At 69.4% G+C, this 415-nt stretch overlaps 1 protein-coding gene across 1 annotated transcript in view; it reads right to left on the bottom strand.

The window, feature by feature from the left end:
- Positions 1 to 415, bottom strand: part of LETMD1 (LETM1 domain containing 1) — a 4,242-nt gene that overhangs the window by 3,086 nt on the left and 741 nt on the right. Inside the window, exon 2 of the mRNA XM_026045089.1 lies at positions 296 to 379. Within this exon, the coding sequence (XP_025900874.1) occupies positions 296 to 379 (84 nt within the window). The remainder of the gene's footprint in view (positions 1 to 295; positions 380 to 415) is intronic.

Below are 415 nucleotides of genomic sequence, written 5' to 3'. Positions count from 1 at the left end.
TTCCCTGGGGATGCTGCCGTTCCCCGGCGTTCCCTGGGGATGTCAGCATTCCCTGGGGAAGGCGCTGTTCCCAAGGGAAGCTGCCGTTCCCCAGCATTCCCCGCCGTTCCCTGGGGATGTCGACATTCCCTGGGGATGCTGCCGTTGCCCGGGGAAGGCACCGTTCCCTGCGGATGCTGCCATTCCCCAGGGAAGCCACCATTCCCTGGGGATGTTGACATTCCCTGGGGAAGGCGCCGTTCCCTGGGCATGCTGCTGTTCCCTGGGGAAGCCGCCGCTGCCGGCTGGGACCCACCTCTGGTGAAGGCGGCGTGCAGCACGTAGAAGCGGGGCCAGCGGCGCTGCAGGAAGCGCTCGTAGCCGCCGGCCAGGCGCTTGGCTCCGGCGGCGCAGGCGGCCAGGAGCGCGCGGCCAT

Source organism: Nothoprocta perdicaria, unplaced genomic scaffold (genome assembly GCF_003342845.1).
Source record: "Nothoprocta perdicaria isolate Ctin4 unplaced genomic scaffold, notPer1 scaffold_398, whole genome shotgun sequence".
NCBI lineage: Eukaryota > Metazoa > Chordata > Aves > Tinamiformes > Tinamidae > Nothoprocta > Nothoprocta perdicaria.
Note: the sequence above shows the minus strand (reverse complement) of the source record. Positions and strands in the feature narration are given on the sequence as shown.